The sequence below is a fragment of the Pelophylax lessonae genome, assembly GCF_965119305.1.
Source record: "Pelophylax lessonae genome assembly, chromosome: 3".
NCBI lineage: Eukaryota > Metazoa > Chordata > Amphibia > Anura > Ranidae > Pelophylax > Pelophylax lessonae.
Genome location: NC_138770.1, coordinates 175,638,129 through 175,655,058, shown reverse-complemented (window position 1 = coordinate 175,655,058; position 16,930 = coordinate 175,638,129). Strand labels below are relative to the sequence as shown.

The 16,930-nt window shown below is 41.7% G+C and overlaps 1 protein-coding gene across 3 annotated transcripts in view; it reads left to right on the top strand.

Annotated features, from left to right (window-relative positions):
* Positions 1-16,930, top strand: part of EPHB1 (EPH receptor B1) — a 453,186-nt gene that overhangs the window by 333,467 nt on the left and 102,789 nt on the right. For all 3 annotated transcript variants that reach the window (XM_082252213.1, XM_082252214.1, XM_082252215.1), the window contains exon 6: positions 15,235-15,359. In XM_082252213.1, the coding sequence (XP_082108339.1) occupies positions 15,235-15,359 (125 nt within the window). The remainder of the gene's footprint in view (positions 1-15,234; positions 15,360-16,930) is intronic.

Below are 16,930 nucleotides of genomic sequence, written 5' to 3'. Positions count from 1 at the left end.
CAAAAAATGAAACTCATATATTTTATATATATTCATTACACACAGAGTAATATATTTCAAGTGTTTCTTTCTTTTAATTTTGATGATTATGGCTTACAGCTAGTGAAAACACAAAAATTTGTATCTCAGAAAATTAGAATATTACATAAGACCAATAAAAAAAATATACATTTTTTTTTACAGAAATGTTGACTTACTGAAAAGTATGTCCATGTACAGTATAGTATGCACTCAATACTTGGTCAGGGCACCAATGTGGCATCAATGAGGAGTGGCTTGGAGTCAATCAGCCTGTGGCACTGCTGAGGTGTTATGGAAGCCCAGGTTGCTTTGATAGCAGCCTTCAGCTCATCTGCATTGTTGGGTCTGGTGTCTCTCATTTTCCTCTTGACAATACCCCACAGATTCTCTATTGGGTTTAGGTCAGGCGAGTTTACTGGCCAATCAAGCACAGCGATACCATGATCATTAAATCAGATATTGGTACTTTTGGGAGTGTGGGCAGGTACCAAGTCCTGCTGGAAAATGAAATCAGCATCTCCATAAAGCTGGTCAGCAGAGGGAAGCAGCATCTGTCTAGGTCTGCCACTCAGATATATTAAATCTTTGTGATGTAGTTGCTCTGAACCTTGTGTGCATGTATTTTGATGGGAGAGGTGGTTTGTTGTCCTAGGAGCTGCTCACCAGCAGCTGTGGGGTCTTGCTGGACCCCTGGAGGGGTTCATTAAATTTTTGAAAGGATGGGAGCACCACACCAGCTTGTATAAATGTTTAAAAGATTTAAGATTTTTATTTTGAAACTGCCCCCCCCCCCCATCCCCTCTCATCTGTCACTCACAGATATATTAGGCAGGTTCTTGCCTGGGACCTCTTTTCACAGTAATCCAGCCCCTGGTCTATATTCTATGTATAGAATGTATAATACAGGTTTTCCCCCATGTCATGTATAATATAGGGGTCCCCCCATGTCTCCCAATCCACAGCAGTGACAATAGATGAGACAGGACAGAGGAGGTATTGGTAAGTTTCGAGCAGATCCCACATGTCCAGACAGATCCCAGTCAGGGATGTGGGAGGCTCACCATGAGGTGGCAAGGGGTAGGAGGAGGATAGCAGACAATGGTATGGGGATCTGGGTAGGATGGGATCTGTTCTTGCAGACAATGCAACTTTGGAGCAGACAATGGCATTGATTCCGAACTGAGCTGTTTGTTGTTGGAATCAGAATAAGGATAGAATGGCTGTGGGGAAGATGCTGTGGGTGCCGTCAATCTCACCAGTCAGCCTGGATGGATGCCCATCCCCGAAACCAGTGATGTCACTAGCCTCCCACCCCCCCCCTCACATCACAAGAGCTCAGCTGCACCTGGGCGGGGGGGAATTCAGTGCAGCCATGCTGCCCGGAAAATTGCACGGTCACTTCTAAATACAAAAACCGGGGTTCTGTATTAGAAGTGACAGCAGTGAGAGGAAAACACAGGGCTAGTGTCAACTGAAAAAAAAAACCCTGCCTCGGGGACCTGGGAACTTTGCTGCCCTGAGAATGGTGTCACCCCCTCTGGCGGGTTTCACCCAGGTGTGGCCCGCACCCCAATAGCAATGCCACTGTCCCTGACCCTGGTGAAGAAGGAGCTGGTGTCGGGGGAGAGACGGCTGGGGCGATGTCTGGAGGAGGAGGAGAGAAGACCGACACCTTCTCCCTGCACCCCGGAGAATGAGAAGCTGACAATCTCCCAATGCCCCCTCCTCCCAGTGGAGAGGAGGGAAACCAGTGGTCGTGGCTGGGCCCTAGGCGGCAGCGTGCCCTAGGCGGCTGCTTAGTTCCCTTAGTGGTAGCGCTGGCACTGTTTCTGTATTAAAAATCCTTTTTTTTTTTATTGGTCTTATTTAGTATTCTAGTTTTCTGTGATACTGAATTTTGAGTTTTCACTAGCATTATCATCAAAATTTAAAAAAAAATGCTTGAAATATATCACTCTGTGTATAACGCATCTATATAATATATGAGTTTCACTTTTTTAAATTGAATTACTGAAATAAATGTACTTTTGATGACATTTATTACGTTTGAGCCTCCATGAAGTGATTGCTTTCAGTGAGGGCATCCTAAGAATGGTTACTGTGTATGTAGGACAACGAAACCACATTTCTTCTGGTACTGTTTGGTCCTGTCCTTAGTCCATGCAATAATATGTTGTCCATGCCATGCCCATTTTTCCCAGATTTCAGCTGGGATTAAGTTGTCCATATACTAGCATATACAGGTTTATTTTAAAACAGCCACAAACAATAAAAACCCATCACAGACCTAGGATTTGAGGATATTACCCTCACTGTCAATGGCATGTTTAATGTTTGGAAGATCCATAAGTATATATATAATAATGGCCGCTTTACACCTATGCATTGGAGTAATGTAACACACGGTAATGCACAGTACTTTGTGCATTGTGTTGCTATCCATTAAGAATGGAGACGACAGTAGGAGACGACACACCTGTGCTGTGAAAGATGAAATCTAACAATAAATGTAATTTTACTATGCTAATATCAGTAAAGGCATTTATTTTGATGAGCATGCAGAGATAGATAAACTAAGAGTAAAAGAAGAACACAAAGTCCATTTAGTAGTGCTCATGTTACCAAAACACTTGGCTTTAAGTTGATGGGGAGCATTCGAACAATGACTGATTCTCCCCTTTGGCAGTGATTATGTGACCAAAGGCCTAAGCCCATGGTCAAATGGTTAGCACTGGAGGGAGTCTGGACCAGCATTTTCTTCAGGAAAGGTCAGCTTGCCATATTATAACCCTATTCCAGAGAGTAACTTAGCATTAAAGGAGAAGTGCGGGATGTCAGAAAAAAAAAGAAATACCTATATGCAGCATTGGCTCGATGGATGGCTTAGGTACCAGTTGGTTCAGCCCATGGCCCACAGGAAAGGGGAGGGACCTGTGTAGGTGAACTCAGTATCTATTGGGGTCTGCTGAACCCAGCTGAGACCAGCTCTGAGGAAGGGAGCGCGACTCCCGAAACGTGTCAGCCGTCCAATTACAGGGACATGTTCATTTCCACATGTGGTGGATTCTCTATATGCACTTTTTACTCTTCATGTCTGTAAGTATGTAATTTTAATAAACGTTTTAAAGGTGTCCACGGGTAATGCACTAGGTGTTTGCCCCTCCTTTTCTCTTTCATCTGCAGCTGTCCCCTGTAAGACCAAGAACATAGCAATCACATGATCACTGAATGTTCAGTTCTCGGTCTTCACTGAGCAGAGAGCAGTGACTGTAATTAATGGCTCTCTGCTCGGCCCCTCCAGCGCTTACTGGAGCACCGGACTGTGGAGGGTGGAGGAGTGGCTGGCTTAGGGCTTTATCAGAACATTGAAAGGCTGAGCCAGTTGCCAGTCAGGCACCCAAGTGGATCCCGACATTATTGTTGGGATACATCCAAAGACTGGAATGGCTCTGTGACATCAGTCAATAGCGGACTTTAACATGCTGTTGGCAGAACCTGGGTCACTAAAGTGCAGAATTAAGAGCACTCCTGTAACCCAGGAGAAAAGGTTTGGCCATGCTTCTTTTTATATGAATAAAAGGGCTCTACGGGGTGTAAATATTAAAAAAATAAACAAATTGCGGGCCATTTCACCTGTCATACTGCATGCACTGCAAAATGAAATATTTGAAATGTTATTAGGCTATTTCATTTTATAAAGCACTGCACAAACTGTTGGCGCTATATAAATCTTGTATTATAATGATAATATTTTCTCTCTAGGTCAAATGTTTATCTCTATAGAGACTAGAGTGAATCAGGGAATTACCACATTATGGGCACTAGATGGAGCTGATAAATACTTATTTCATTATCACACACTCCATCCAACCATCCAATGCATTATTTTCCTGATTCATTCTATAAAGAATATTAAACCCGGCGAGAAAAAAGCCCAGTATTTTTTGGCTTTACCCCCATTCTCACAGAACAAATGTACATACAGTTTCACAGGGTTAATTGCTCTGCAAAGTTATATATATATATATATATATTTATATATATATATATATATATATATATATATATATATATATTGCTTATATGCTGGAAGAACACAGCAAGTATGGAATTCTAAAAATTGGGGACAGAAGGGTAAGTAATATAAATAAGAGAATATAGGGGCTGTCATTGCTATCTTATGCGGGCTCCATTGCTGTCTTCTGTAAATTGCTTCACTGATGTCAAATAGGTATGTGCAAATCAGGTATCCCTACACTTCACTGGCTGCATACTTGCAGAATGTAGTAAAGCCAGCAAGAGGATTACAGCCCCAGAGTCATTTAGAAAACAAATCAGCAATGTCACCATCAATGTTTTATCCTCTCAGGTTCCCTATAATTGAGAAAATGAACAGCAAATGGCTGCAAGTATAAGAGCGAGCTTGGGTTTTATATAATTCATTGTGTGCGTGTTAAACCCACACTTAATTTATATAGTCTCTAGTAACTGCATTAAACTCTCATCAGGTAATTGACAGGTTTTGAGAGATTATGAATATGTGACTGTTGTTGGATTCCAGCCAGAGATCTGGGCAGAGCCCAGAGAAGCTCGTAGCGATGAAGCAGAGAAGCTTGTAGCGATGAATCACGTGTCTTCTCCGCTCTCCTTCACCTTCAGCCTATCAGCTGCTTATCTCCCCCATCATGTTTTTCAGTCCAGCATCCATCCATATTATCGAGGACTTTGTCGTCTCTTCATATTTTTATTTGTGTCACATACATAACTGGTTTCAATATCCATTAATACACATACATTTATCAGGAGCAGTCAAAGCTCCTTAGCGTTGCCATTTATCTGTTTTATATCATGAAACTGCTTCAGATTCACACAGATTGTAAGCTTCATTCCAGACATCCATTTCTTATTTAACTCTGTCTGTCCTCGGACTGTCCATTCCATTCAAGATCGTCATGCCTGTCTAATGTCCTTCACTCATGATGTCTAGGATGATGTAATGCAGATCTACCCTTAGGGGGATTCCATTCTTTTAAATCCTTCAAAAGCCCTCATTGTAGCAACATCAAGGGGACCTGTCACTTCTAGCTCCATGACTTTATTATAAATGTAATCTTATTTCGCCTTCAGTGCCACCTGCTGGGGAATCTTATATTGTTAACAAAGAAAATGGCCTCTGCCCCCACCTATAACTGGCCTTCATATCAAAGAACACATGGAAGGGCAACGCACATGAGCCAAATTTGCCAACCAGTTTGCTTACCAACCATCTTATATCTTATATTGTTGCCTGGCCAATCAGTTAAAGGGAACTGGACAGAAGTTGGAGTGGTTTTGTGACTATGGCTGAAAAATATATTATTAGTCTAGGAAACAAGAAATATTGCAAAATACTAGTTTTTTTTTTTCTTTTTTCAATCAGAAGGTTTTGTTTTTTTTGTAACATTTCATGTTTTCACTAGGGATGATCGAACGGTTCGGGTCGACCATCGGTTCGACCCGAACATTGACTGTTCGAGGTTCGGCCGAATTTAGAACTTTTTGCTGAAAAAGTTCGGAATTCGGCAACCAGAACCGACCAAAATGCAATGGGACAGGAAATGGGCTTTAAAAGCCCATGATTGGACCAGAACCATTAGTAAAAGCCAATTGAGGGGGCAGGAGAATGCTAGGAATGTGATTGGAATGACTAGGGGGTCCAGAGGCCAATCATTAGTGAATACGCCCCCCAGTATATAAGATAGCCTCGCCAAATTCCTAGCATTTTAATACAGGGATGTGGAAGAGAGTGGAAGCAGTTCTGTTACTTCTGCTTCAAAAGTGTCATTTAGCAATTATTAGTGTGAGGAAAGGGATATCTAGTGTAGTTAGGGTATTATTTTCCACTATAGTTAGCTTCAAAAATCTAGTTTCTGTAGGGAAAAAGTTAAGTGCCAGGGTGACCGTAGTGTAGTGTAGGGTGAACTGACACTGACTGCTATGGCAGGGTGACCAAACCCTTCCATTTCAGGGTGACCGCTATAGAGAAAAGATCGTTTCTCTTAGGTGACTTACAGAACAGCGATATGGCTTCTCGCCGGTCAGCCTGCTTTTTGCTGCAGGCGTTTATTGGGCTTTTTTTAGGACATGTTTGGAGTCAGGCATGACATCTGAACTTGTGTATAGGGGTATATATACACACACATGTATGTATATATACACCTACACATATATAGGTGTGAAAAGAGCAGAACACTATGCTTGCGCTAATGAAATAATTAACAGGCATATGGCTCCGCTCCTATCACACCTATATATGTGTATGTGTATAAATACATATAAGTGTGTGTATATATACCCCTATACAGAAGTTCAGATGTTTTGCTTGCCTCCAAAGACCCACAAAAAATGCCCAAAAAAACGCCTGCGACAAAAAAAAAAAAACGCCCAGGTGTGTTATTGCAGGCGTTTTTTTGGGCATTTTTTGTGGGTCTTTGGAGGCAGGCAAAACATCTGAACTTCTGTATAGGGGTATATATACACACACACTTATATGTATATATACACATACACATATATAGGTGTAAAAGGAGAGAAGCCATATGGGTGTTAATTATTTCATTAGCGCAAGTATAGTGTTCTGCTACTTTCACACCTATATATGTGTATGTGTATATATACATATAAGTGTGTGTGTGTATATACCCCTACACAGAAGTTCTGATGTTATGCCTGCCTCCAATAACCCCCAAAAAATGCCCAAAAAAACGCTTGCTACAAAACCGGCAAGGTGTGAAAATAGCGGAGCCATATCCCTGTTCTATAAGTGACCTAATAGAAACAATCTTTTTTTTCTGGTTCTGGACATGCTACAGAGCTGAAACTTCACAGGTACATTTTTTAGACCCCCAGACACTAAATCCAAAGTCAAAATCAAAAAATCTAATTTTTTTTTCAATAATTTTTTCAATAATTGGCTCTCTATCAAAAATGACAATTTTTAAGAACTTTTTTTGTGTGATTAATAGTCTCTGGGGCATGACCCAGAACCCTAGGCACTTTTTAGGGGACATTTATTGGGTTTTAGGGCTTCAAAATGGGTTTTTTTGATTACCGAAGTTCGGGTCCCATTGATTTCAATGGGGTTCTGAAATCCGGGCCGAACTTTCTGGAAGTTCTGGTGTTCTGGTCGAACCGAACTTTTGAAAAGTTCGATCATCCCTAGTTTTCACTAGTTAGAGCCAATGAAATAAGTGATTTATTACAGTGGCTCATCCCTTACTGGATGGTCCAGTCTATAGTTTTATATTTAATGAAAGAAATATGGGTGTTGCCATTGCCGACCTCCTGAAAATGTAACTTAACTGGTTGCTTCTGATTTCAATACTTTCTGTTTCACTTACCTGGGAGGGAATATGCAGCAGATGAAAGCAAACTGAAGTCAGAAATCCTTGGTATCCTTAAAATCCTAAAGAAATTCTTGTTCTGGATAAATGAGTCAGGAAGAATTGAAGCCACTGGATTAAAATGACAGCTAAGCAGCTAGCATTTGCAGAAGGAAAGGTCAGCAATGACAGCCTTTCTATTTATTTCAGTCCCATATTAATACATATGAAACCCATTCATACGCAGGTGTGCTTGAGAGAATTTGTTTGCTACAATAAGCATCAGTAGATTGTCACAATTAGCCATATTTAATAAAATGAATTAGAGCAAGATTTAGTGTAGATTGAGACGGAGGCATTATGATTATGATGTGTGGTGGAGTTATTAGGCTGTGTGGTTAAGGCATTAGGCTGTACGGTGAAGGAATCAGGCTGTGTGATGGAGCAATTATTCTGTGTTGTACAGATATTAGATTGTGTGGTGGAAGAATTAGGCAGTGTGGTTGGGTTGTTAGACTGTATAGTGGAGGAATTTGACTGCAGCAGCGGGATAAGGTTGTGTGGTATAGAGATAAGTCTGCATGGTGGAGGAACTAGGCTGTGTGGTGGAGGAATTAGGCTGTGGGGTGGAGGAATTAGGCTGTTTGCTGGAAACATAAGGTTATGTGGTGAAGAAATTAGGTTGTGTGGTTGAGACATTAGGTGGTGGAGACATTAGCCTGTGCAACAAAAGCTGTGCAGTGCATGTGATAGGACATTAGGCTGTGTGGCGGGGGGATTGGGCTGTGTGGTGGAGGAATTAGGCTGTGTGGTGGAGGAGTTAGCATGTGTGATGGAGAAATTAGGCTGTGTGGTGGAGGAGATAGCATGTGTGATTGCGGAATTGGGCTGTGTGGTGGGGAATTGGGCAGTGTGGTGGAGTAATTAGGCTGTGTGGTGGAGGAGTTAGCATGTGTGATGGAGGAATTAGGCTGTGTGGTGGAGGAGTTAGCATGTGTGATAGAGAAATTGGGCTGTGTGGTGGAGGTGTAAGTATGTGTGGTGGAGGAGTTAGCATGTGTGATGGCGGAATTAGGCTGTGTGGTGGGGGAATTGGGCAGTGTAGTTGAGGAATTAGGTCGTGTGGTGGAGGTGTTAACATGTGTGATGGAGAAATTAGGCTGTGTGGTGGAGGAGTTAGCATGTGTGATGGAGAAATTAGGCTGTGTGGTGGAGGAGATAGCATGTGTGATAGAGAAATTATGCTGTGTGGTGGAGGAGTTAGCATGTGTGATGGCGGATTTAGGCTGTGTGATGGAGGAATTTGATGGTTTAATGGAGAACAGACATTAGTTCTGAGTAGTCTGCGGCAGAATTTCTTTACTCATTCATACTGTGTCCCCAATACCCCTTTGTTTTGTGTTTCCAGTGAAGGTTTTCCTGCACACAATTCATGTGTTGATTAGTGAAAGAGAGGTTTGGAAAATGAGGAGCCTGTTGGTTATATGAACTGACTTAATAACGGTGAGACTGAGAGACTTGCTGGAGTCTTAAGCTCAGATAGCAGTGTCAGCTCCTTGTAACCTCATCTTACGTCTTCCACTCTGCAAGATTAGACTGTAAGATTGTAAACTAAGAGCCCGAAAATTGTTCCAAGAAATTCTGCAAAAATCACTTGAAAAAGTTATGCACGCAAATATGAGAAATAATTATAATGATAAGTAAATGATCCCCAGTGCCTTTAAAACTTGGTTTATGCCAGGCTCTTCAACATGACCCACCCCAGTAGGTAGAAAACACTTTGCTTCAGGTCATCTCTTTGCTGCAACAATGTCACTTTCATGTTTGCTCACAACACACCTTTGATAGTGGTTCAATAAACTGGTTAGCTAACTTCTGCCTGATTAAAACTTTTATTGTTAATCGCTTGCCGACCGCCGCACGACTATTTACGTCGGCAGTCAGCCCCTCACAGGCAAAGCGACGTAGGGCTATGTCACTAGCCTGTGAGGGTTTAGGGAGCGCGCGCACCGCCGGAGGCACGCTCCCGCGCAGTCACGGACCCCCCGCGCGTGTGCCCGGCGGACCCGATGTCCGCCGGGCATTCACGATCGTCCGTTAGAGCGGGAGAAAGGCAGGCGGCTAATGTAAACACAGCCGCCTGTCAGTCTCCCCTGTGTAAGAATGGAGATCAGACGGTTCTACTATGTAGGACCATTGATCTCTGTTCTTACACTAGTAGCCACAGCCAATCACAGTTAGAAACATGCCCCTAGGACACACTTAACCCCTCCCTCTCCAATACAGTTAACTCCTTCACTGCCAGTGTAATTTTTACAGTAACCGTGCATATGTATAGCACTGATTATTATAGTAATGTCACTGGTAACCCCAAAAGTGTCAAAAATGTCAGTCAAGGGTTCGATCTATCCGCCGCAATGTCGCAGTCCCGCAAAAAAAATCGCAGATCGCCGTCATTACTCGTTAAAAAAAAAACAACAAAAATGACAAAAATCTTTCCCTTTGTTAGTAAACGCGATAACTTTTGCACAAACCAATCAAAATACGCTTTTTGCAATTTTTTTTTACCAAACATATGTAGCATAAAACTAATTGCCCGAAAATGTTAAAAAAATTAGATTTTTACATTTTCTTTTTGGGAATTTCATATAAAAAATGTGAAAAATATTGTTATTTTTGCAAAATTGACGCTCTTTCTTTGTTTATAGCGCATGATCAAAAAATCGCACAGGTGATCAAATACCACCAAAAGAAAGCTCTGTTTGTGGGAAAAAAAGGACGTCAAATTCGTTTAGGTACAGCGTCGCACGACCGCTCAATTGTCCTTTAAAGTCACGCAGTGCCGAATCGCAAAATAGGCCCTGGTCAGGAAGGGGGTAAAATCAATTAACTCTGTCAAATAGCAAGACACCTTTGTGATCAGGCTGTGATGGAAGCAGCCATTCCCTGACTCATTCCACATACTCGATCCAGGGTGCTGACTCAGTGATTACTTTACTTCTTTAGGACTAGTATGTTGCAGGTAGGTTGTGAAATGGCTTCTTTCATCAGTTCATACAGCTGTCTTCTTTACTGATTTCCTTTAAGCATCAGCAAACGTGTCCAGGTATTCTGGCTGAGATGTTTAGTACTCAGGTTTATGGGATAATGAGCTGTACCAAGCAGTGATCTTGTTGTTGGAGCTTCCCGGATCCTCGCTACATTATCCATGCTAACCACGCAACAGTGCCATAGCTATGAAGCCTGCAATTAACAAAACAGCAATCAAGTTAAGTGCTTAATTTCAGGAAATTAACATCCTTCTCCAAAAGGATGGGAATAGAAAACAAAAAAGGCGGATTAGAGGAGAGCTGGGTAAACAGAAGAAGCGACGGCTTTCTGCCTCCTGCATGCACTCGAGAGAGGGACCTCGTGTAGGGGAAGTAAACAGAGCTGACCTCCAAAATGAAGCATTATGCAGGGAAGAGCAAGAGGGAGGGAGGCACAGACTACAGTGATTAGACCTTCATTCCATAAGATCATTTGAAGACTTCATGTGATGCAATCTACACATTGGCTATTCCACAGAGAACACTGTACATTATAGCTGTTCCATAGGGAAGACTGTACGTTTACATCTGTTTCCTCTTTGTGAAAAGCAAAACATACAGAAATATTTGTGAAGGGGAACATCTTTGGCTTTGCATGAAAAATGAGCATCATATGCAGCCATCTCGAGCAGATAACTACTTTCCAGTAAGCATTAGTGATAAATGTGGACATTTGATTAGGTTCTCTGGTCTACAACAGGTCTAGTTTAATTAAAAATCAGAATGTAGTTATAAACAAAGAACTATTAAAAGAACCAGATGTACCCAATAAACAATTTTACTTCTTTTTCTTAGAACAGCAGAGCAGCCAATGTGGTCCAAAGCCTGCATTCATATTGTTTCAGAGGTGTTTGAGCAAATTACCTGCCATGTGGCTTTGGTTTGTTTCATAGTCTTCATTTCTTGGACCTGGCTGCCCCTTTGTATAGCACTGCCCCCTTAAGAGCTGCTGGTATTTCACACTTTCTGGATTCCCCTGGGCTACCCATAGCAATTGTATGCAGAAATCTTATCACTTTACGTTTCTGGCTCAGTCAATGATCAGTCTAGGGGTTGTTGTATTGTTGTTTTTATTTTATGTTGGGATAGGAGAAGGGATGAGTGGGATACTCCAACGTTTGAACTATTCACAATTCTGAGGCCGCTGCATCACACTGTCACTAGATGAATTTGATGTAAATGTTCCTGTTTGTATTTCTCTTCAGGGCACTCACCTATCACCCTCTTTCTCAGTACCAGCCGACACCCGTCCACTGACTGCACTCCCCGGAGTGGTCCCCTTCCTGGGCAGACCCCTGGGCAAGATTCTCTGTACTCACGATACTGCTTTCCAGATTCTCGCAGTGCCCCAACTCTTCCAGTCAGCTCTCCTGGACCTCTGGGTTCAGCTCCACACTGCTGGATCACCAGACCGACTGCCTGTGAGCATCACCATCCACTTCAGAAGAGGAGGCAGCCGCCACCCTTCTTCTGGGACTCTGCTTCCCACCAAAGACCTCTACCACACGTGCCGCTGGCTTTATATACCCCACCCCACAATGCATCGGGACAACTGTATGTGCCAATGCCTGGGGCTGTAACAAAGCCTGTGTGTCATTGGCCAGGTTTGCTCTGCATTGGGCACAGTGGGCACACTCCCTCAGACCATATGAATCACACACTGGGCACACTGAGCAGACCTAGCTCACAGATCCTGCTCCCTGTTAAGCAGAGTGCAATATAGAAACTACCTGATGCTCCTCTGATAGGCAGACAGAGCCAAAAACTATACTCACTCTCTAGCACCTACCTAGGAGGGTGCTACATAAGTATATATGTTTTTCTATGTATGACCATAAATTTGTGGCATGACCCTAAACTTGTAATAACTCAGGCAATGCCCCCATTATCATAGCTCTGCAGCCTTAACCACACAAGTTGTAGACAGTACCTGCACAGGAACCATAACCAAGAGACTGAAGTCTCACACATAAGTCAGCTAAAACTAGCTTCAAGAGATCATATGAAACTCAAAGTATTAAAGCTAAGCAGAAGAAAAAACTTAATTTATTGCAGTTCTGTATTTATAAAAAAAATCTTAATGCAGCTAGAATACAGTATACACTGAGATTTAACATGTTAATGGCCTCTTGTAATCCCTGTAGAGCAGGGTTGTCCAAACTACAGCCCTCCAGCTGTTGCGGAACTGCACGTCCCATGAGGCATTGTAAAACTCTGACATTCACAGATCTAACTAGGCATGATGGGAATTGTAGTTCCTGAACATCTGGAGGGCCATAGTTTGGACACCCCTGCTGTAGAGGAACACTCTGGCAGAGGGATTAGCAGTACTAAAGGCCAGTCAGGCCTGACAGAAAGGAGGACAGGTAGATGATCTCAGCAGTCCGATTGTACTCCTTCACTGTCCAATCACAGGTTGAGGCAGGGATATGATCTGACTGTGCTACTTATCAGCAATAGAAATAAAAACCCAATCACCAGGTAAATCTCAGGGCTGTATCGAAAAAAATACAGGTTATCACAACTATCTTATATTTTTTTCATCTGTGTATTCAGCTGTTTCCCTGGTGCTCATCTTTAAAGGCACATTGAGCTTTTTTGGCTCTAGTCGTCTGATTCCTAGATTGCATTAGCAGTTCACTGGTGAGTTTTATTTGCTGCCTGGAACTGATGTTATGGGGGAATTTTACATCATTTTGATTATCATTTATGTATAAAGAGGAGTACTGTACTGTAACTCATACCAACCAATAAAAAAATATTTATGTGATTAGATTTAACTGCTGAAGTGTGAAATCTAATTGGTTTCTTGGTTCCTACCCGTCATATTGCTTTGTACATTGTTACAGCCGTTGACAGTGACGTGACTTCAAGCATGTTTCTATTATTGAAGAATGCAGGAAATTCTAAGAGGGAGGTCTGAAGAGGAATCTGGCCTTTGCATAATGGCCTCTGGGCCTGTAATCTCATCTTTACTGTATAAATAAAGAACCCCCTCAAGAAAAATGTACTTTTCTCTTGGAAATAATTGTCTTTACAAGGCTTCCTTGTTGTACAATGAACCTCCACACATGGAATCTAGAGTTCTGCACAGCATTGGATTTTGATTATTTCTTTTCTGTTAACTTCATTATCTCAAGGAAAATAATGGGTTTTATCATACACATTGCAAAACATAATGCCACTGCTGGTGTTTTTTGTGACCCTTAACCACTCTACTACCGCTCACAGTAATACTACTGCGGCAGAGTGGCTCGTTCCCGTCCAGCCACGTAGTATTAACGTGACTGGACTCCTCCCCTTCTGGGCGGCGCTTGCGCGCCGCCGGAGGCTCGCTCCCGCTGTTTTCATTCACAGCGGGAGTCGGGCCAGGGGAGGAGCAGCGGCGATTGCCGCTGCTCTTACCCGATCGTCGGGGATCGAGTCTGGAGATCCGCCCGCTGTGTTTACACACAGCGGGCGGATCTCCATAGTGACAGGGAGTGACAGATCGGACTGTTCAGCATAGCTGGACATCCGATCTGTCCATGAATCACATAGTCACCTCCCCCCCTACACGTCAGTAAGCACCAGGCATACATTAACCCCTCCCTCTCCAATAAAATTAACCCCTTCCCTGCCAGTGTCATTTTTACAGTAACAGTGCATATATATAGCACTGATTACTGCAGTAATGTCACTGGTACCCCCAAAAGTGTCAAAAATGTCAGTTAGGGGTCCGGTCTGTCCGCCGCAATGTCGCAGTCCCGCAAAAAAAATCGCAGATCGCCGCCATTACGCGTTAAAAAAAAAACACCAAAAATGACAGAAATCTTTCCCTTTGTTAGTAAACGCAATAACTTTTGCGCAAACCAATCAAAATACGCTTATTGCGATTTTTTTTACCAAACATATGTAGCATAAAACAAATTGGCCAAAAACTTTTAAAAAAATTGGTTTTTACATCTTTTTTGGGGGGAATTTCATATAAAAAAATGTGAAAAATATTGTTATTTTTTCAAAATAAACGCTCTTTTTTTGTTTATAGCGCAAAAAGTAAAAATCGCACAGGTGATCAAATACCACCAAAAGAAAGCTCTGTTTGTGGGAAAAAAAGGACGTAAATTTCGCTTGGGTACGGCGTCGCACGACCGCGCAATTGTCAGTTGAAGTCGCACAGCGCCGAATCGCAAAAAGTGGCCTGGAGGGAAGACAGCAAAATCCTCCGGTTGTAAAGTGGTTAAAGCTGACCAAGAACGTGACCATTTTTATTCAATTTCAACCATTTTTGACCTGCCAGAAATTACAAATAAAATGTAAAATAATCGCAAAAATGAAGCAATCTATAACCCAGGAGTTTGATCAACCACCAGAATTTGGTCCAATTGTGAAGTCAAAATTGGGAAATAAATGGACATTTTCAATAAAGATGTAAAATTTAAATTGGATTGTAATAGAATGAAACAGCTGCCATCTCATATAAATCGATCTGTTTTTTTCGGGGTAATTTTGATTCCATCTCCTTGTGTTAAATTAAAAAACACCTTTCATGCCTTCAATTGCTTTACGATAAAAAAAATAAAATTATACTGAAAGTTCGATTAATTTTCCATGTGTATGGGGTGAATCTTACTAAAATATAGCCAGGATAAGAAGTCCTGGCTATATTTTTATACCAAACAACTAAAATGTTATTCCTGTTTGCAGAATCGCTTGTATGTGCTGGCTACATTTTAAGCTACATGACACTCCTGCATTAACAATTTTTGCCTCTTTCCCACCAGCTCCTTCCATTGTTCCCATCATGCACCAGGTCAGAGCTACTATGAAGAGTATCACCCTATCTTGGCCCCAACCAGAGCAGCCCAATGGAATTATCCTGGACTATGAAATCCGGTATTATGAGAAGGTAACATCAACAACGTTCATAATAAATATATGATTTTTATGTTGGATGACAACTCTTCTTTACATACAGTAGTAGCAATGGTCTTAGTAAATTATTGGTAGCAGAATTGCTAGTGAGCAGCAACAATCCATTAACACCCTCTTCAGAGCTATAGTTAATATAAAAGTTGCTTGCATTAGAGCGCCATAAAGTGTGCAGTCTTTACTGACTCAATAATTTGAAACTTGGCTGCTGCTGCCAAAGCTTATCACATTTATAGATAGCCTATTAAGTGAAAGAAGATGTGATAAGTCAGGAGCCAATGAGAAATTCTATGCAGCTGACTTACAGCTGAAGTGCTTTCAGAAGAGGTACCTGGAAAATCATCTAATCACACAGAGACTTGTAGCTTGTAGAGCACCCACAGACCAGACAAGCTAGTAGAATAACAGGAGTATGATCAAAAAGCATTCTGACTGGTTTCACCAGAGATTTATGATATGGACAAGAATTTTGCCAAGTGATTGAGATCAATTTTCCTTCAACTCATTCACCTAAAATATGAAACATGCTAAGATTGAAACGGGCACGCCATCTGTTAATAATGAATATTGAGTGCTGCAGCACAGTTTCTTCACTTACAGGGTCCATTGTAACTTTTTTGGCCCATTCAAGTAACTTTTTATTTTAGCACACATGGAGAGAATGCAATATTTACTTTATAATGGAAAAATAGCAATTCATAAAGTAGAACTGTAAACAGACTATGGACGTTCAAATATGTAAATATTTTTAACAGCAGTCCAGCGCTTTTAGTGCCGGGTCACACTTGTGTGATGCGGGAAGGCTGCGAATTCGCAGCCTGTTCCCGCATCTCAAACGCACATCTGGCAGTTCACACTGCCATATGCAATACGCAGGAGGTGTCAATGAAATGTTAACGACACCCCCAGTTTGATCGCATATCGCAGTGTGATCTGACAGTTCGCACAGGATCGGATCGCACAAGTGTGAACCACTATGCGATCAGATCCTGATGCGGCTGAAAAAAAGGGTCATGTGCGACTTTTGTGCGGGTGCAGTGCGAATTTAGCCATACAAAGTGTATAGCTGAATTCGCGCTGCACATCCGATCGCATGTAATGAGCAGTGCTTCCGATATTACCTTCGATCGCCGCATACGCTATAGTGTGAACCGGCACTTACAATTTGAATGAAAATTGTGCGGTCGTGCAACACTGTACCCATATGACATTTTTATCATTTTGATCACACAAATAGAGCTTTCTTTTGGTGGTATTTAATCACCACTAGGGTTTTTATTTTTTCCTAAATAAACAAAAATGGCCCAATTTTTATTTTTTTTTTTAAAGCATGTTTTTCCTCATTTTTGCTATAAAGTTTTACTAATAAAGAATATTGTTTTATAAATTTAGACCAGAGTGTATTGTGCTACATTCTTTGGTGAAAATAACTCAAATCAGTGTATAATATTTAGTTAGTAAATTCCAGAACAGTACAAATATCCCCTAAATCACCCCTTTTTGTAAAGGTATTTAGTAAGAGGTATGGCACGTTTTTTGAAGTTGTAA